The 3,502-nt window shown below is 35.5% G+C and overlaps 1 protein-coding gene across 1 annotated transcript; it reads right to left on the reverse strand.

Annotated features, from left to right (window-relative positions):
* Positions 1–1,782: 1,782 nt before the first annotated feature.
* On the reverse strand, positions 1,783–3,114 carry LOC129732593 (uncharacterized). Its single transcript, XM_055693586.1, has 2 exons — positions 2,639–3,114; positions 1,783–1,946 (listed from the first exon to the last, which is right to left on the reverse strand). Exons 1-2 carry the CDS (start codon positions 3,064–3,066, stop codon positions 1,802–1,804), a joined length of 573 nt encoding a protein of 190 aa, XP_055549561.1. The 5' UTR covers positions 3,067–3,114; the 3' UTR covers positions 1,783–1,801.
* Positions 3,115–3,502: the final 388 nt, after the last annotated feature.

Genomic DNA, 3,502 nt, shown 5'->3' on the forward strand with positions numbered 1-3,502 from the left:
TGTTTTCATTATTCAAGCAACGATCAATTAAAAAAGCAAAGGAATGAATTCACAAGTAGATGGCGCTGTTTCTCATGAAAAGAAGGTTAAATAAAAATGCTTAGTACCGAATAATTATTCCGGAAGATGAACTTTAAGAATTAAGTGGACAAAATAAACCCTTTCCATGTTTTCCATGTGCATGTTTTCCTTCACTGAGGAATCATTTTCAAGGTTCTGTAACTCGTTGTATGTTTCAATTGCTGTTTAGTAAAATGTAAAACACGCAGTGAAGGTTGTGTGCATGTAGCTCGCCTACATTTAGGCAGTTCCTATCTACACTGTCTAAGTGTCTGTCGCCTGTGGAACTTTGCTACAATCGAATTAAGTGTCATTAGACGTTAATATAAGTAATTGGAATTAGGAGTACAATCACCTATAAGTTGACCTTGTTCAACTTAACCGGCAATTCTATCGCTAACACGAGATGATTGGATTTTCCTATGTCATTCAAGTTAGAAATCATGTCCAAATATTCAGTTCTTACAGTGTGTTCCAATTTTAAATGGAAAAGGTAACATAATTGAATCAAGGTAGTCAGGTTTTTTACGCGGGGTGCTTTTTTCAATAACTCAAAAACGGTACAAAATATCAACCTCATTCCAAACCCTCTTAGGACAAAAGTTATCATATATCAGTTTAAAATAGTAGTAGGGTGGTATCAAAGACACGACCGCATGACGTAGGACTACGGTATTTTTCTATATTTTTTATCTAACAGTGCATTCGTATTTGCTGACATTAGAGCGCTTAAAATATATGAATGAAACCTTATTTATATTGGCATCTCCACTTCGCAGATATTTAAATTAGAAAAACATTTGTTCGTAGCTTGTATTGACAAGACAAACATTTGAATTAGCGAGTTCGGTGTATTCTCCCTTTCTCAGTAAGCAGCAAATACAAACCTATTTAGTATTTGAGACCAGAACAGCCGCCAGCATTGCGGGTGAAACCTGGCACGAGATGACCGGTACTATTTTGCTTTTCCTCCTTTCAACGGCTAGCATCTAGCGTTCGTAAGACACTGATACGGTTTAGTAATGAAATTGATGGGGTTAAATGTTCGAATGGTACCTTTTATATCAAGGCTTCGTCAGTTAGTTAGAAAGAAGGAGGAGTTAAGAAGAATATGGAATGGTAAGGAACGTAAATAAGCATCGGAAACAGAAAGTGATAACAACAATAACAACAAAGTCAGATCGATTGTATCCGTTAGTGTCAACTGTGCTTGGGAAGAGAGGTAGTGATTGGCTGCTCGGTATGATTTAGACAATCGATGTTATTTACCAATTTTTTAATAGTGTATCTCAAACAATAGGTTGTTTTTGTTACATAAATTTAACCGCAAAAGAATTTGTGATCGATTGATGCCAAAACCTCGATAACCTGATTATAAATGACTGAATTATAAGTGCTCAAAACCTGACCACTTTTCCCTAGTTTTCCATGGTTGAACTACTAGATTTTCAAATTCAGGTACCTAACTTCCAGATAGACGTAGTCCTACGTCAAAAATAATAACCATAGGTGTTAATACTGAAAATTTGTAATATAGCATTTCGAACGCTCTGGGACGTTTTAAAACGCTTATTTTTCAACTCATATTTATTAGTTTTCACGTGGTTCCATACAAATTTGGAACGTATCCCTCATTTTGAACAAACCTGACTGTACAAGTTTGACACCTCTCCTGCTCGCAAAAATACAGATTCTTTTAGTTCATTTAAAACAAAATCATAGTTTAAAAGCTATATCACAGTTAGACTTTTATTACGGCCGAAATTTTCTCGAGAATTCCATGCCCCGAAGGACACTTTGGGTATAACCGAGTACAATCGACTCCATTTCTTCCATACTTCGACGCGCTCTTGAATTCCTCATCCATTTCATCGTTCTCTGAAGGGCTGTAAATAACAAACAACAGAATGGCTTATTAGTCTTCACATTATTATAAAATCAATATTTTTATGAATGTGGAACTTTGTATTGGTTTGCGATAAAGAATCCTTAGTTAGAAAATCATGTTATGGATTAATATTTAGTAATATTTTAATATTATATATATATATATATATATATATATATATATATATATATATATATATATATATATATATATATATATATATATATATATATATATATATATATATATATATATATATATACACAACTAGAACAATCATCGCACAACACTTCAATGAATTCCAGGATCAAATGTCAAGAAATCGTTTCTACTGAAGTATTGCTTCTTTGAAAATATATGATAGTAAACTTTAATAATTATCTAGGACATCAAAACAGTAGTGGTATCCCTATGATAAAGCAAGAACATGTTCCAATAAGGTTTAGATTATTACACTCTGGTTGTTTGAAGACATACCCTAAAATCGACGATCCTTGTCACTGACAATAAAATGGCTCTAAATGGAACAAAAATGATTGAATTTACACGATAACCACGATTGACTACCACGTTGTAGTGCAGAGCTATAATATCACTTTACTTTACTCATACTTGAGTCTTATTTTTTTCCATAAACTAAGTTACAGAATGCCTAACAAAGTGGCACCCAGGAGAACTATTTGTACTCACGTGAAGATGATATCGAAGAGCTCCCCGATTAGTCCGTTGTGTTTCAGTGGGGTGTCGGCCACCTCACAAATGGTTCTCAGCAAACAGGCGCGACTGTTACCGCTCCAGGATCCGATCATTTTCTCCAGCACACGGTACAAATCCGGCCGACTTTGGTCGACAAAATTACCGTCGAACAATTGTCGGTTCTTGAAATAACTCCCCGGCACAGGATAAATCAGCTTCGCAGGAATGGGATAATTGGCTTGAAGATTAATGGCCAAGTTAACACTTCGCTTCGTACGGTGGTGAAACCGAACTGGTGCGACAAAAGAAAAGATTGCCTTAACCACGGCTCCGTTCGGGTGGAATGACAGCCACCGTTTTTGCCGAAAGTGTACCTCCTCAATGGTCGTACATTCGGTGGAATTTGAGCTCCCGCACGTCATTGCACTGATTCCAACGATAATGCTAACTAAAATGATAAACAAACAACCAGAACACCCAACGCCGGGTCTCATTTTTCAGTGTTCGAATTAATGTCTCTTTGGAGCCGTTACGGCGTTTCCGCTGCCTTATATATAGGTTTTTGAGAAGGCTTTACATTTGAGACGCTTATGATAATTAATAATTTGCATTCATCGGACTTTCATCCGCTAACGACTACCAATTTTCGTTTTCTTTTGACGAGTCGCCGTTGTTTTTGTTGTTTTTAAAGCATTTTTATATGATTTATTTTGTCGCATATTAGAAGCGTACATTAGTTCAAAATATATGTTTGAAGGGCATGGAAGATTTTCGAGAATTAGTTCAGTAAGATGAGAATAAACTGTATTGATATGTAAGATTTTCTTTGGACGAGTTCTGAAAATATGACATTCACAT

Source organism: Wyeomyia smithii, chromosome 3, assembly GCF_029784165.1.
Source record: "Wyeomyia smithii strain HCP4-BCI-WySm-NY-G18 chromosome 3, ASM2978416v1, whole genome shotgun sequence".
Classification (NCBI taxonomy): Eukaryota; Metazoa; Arthropoda; class Insecta; order Diptera; family Culicidae; genus Wyeomyia; species Wyeomyia smithii.

Bases quoted from the DNA above. Each gene is read 5' to 3' on its own strand.
- LOC129732593 (XM_055693586.1), bottom strand. From the start codon at position 3,066: ATGACGTGCGGGAGCTCAAATTCCACCGAATGTACGACCATTGAGGAG. The intron at 1,947-2,638 runs GTGAGTACAAAT...TGTTATTTACAG, and splicing joins CTCTTCGATATCATCTTCAC to CCCTTCAGAGAACGATGAAA.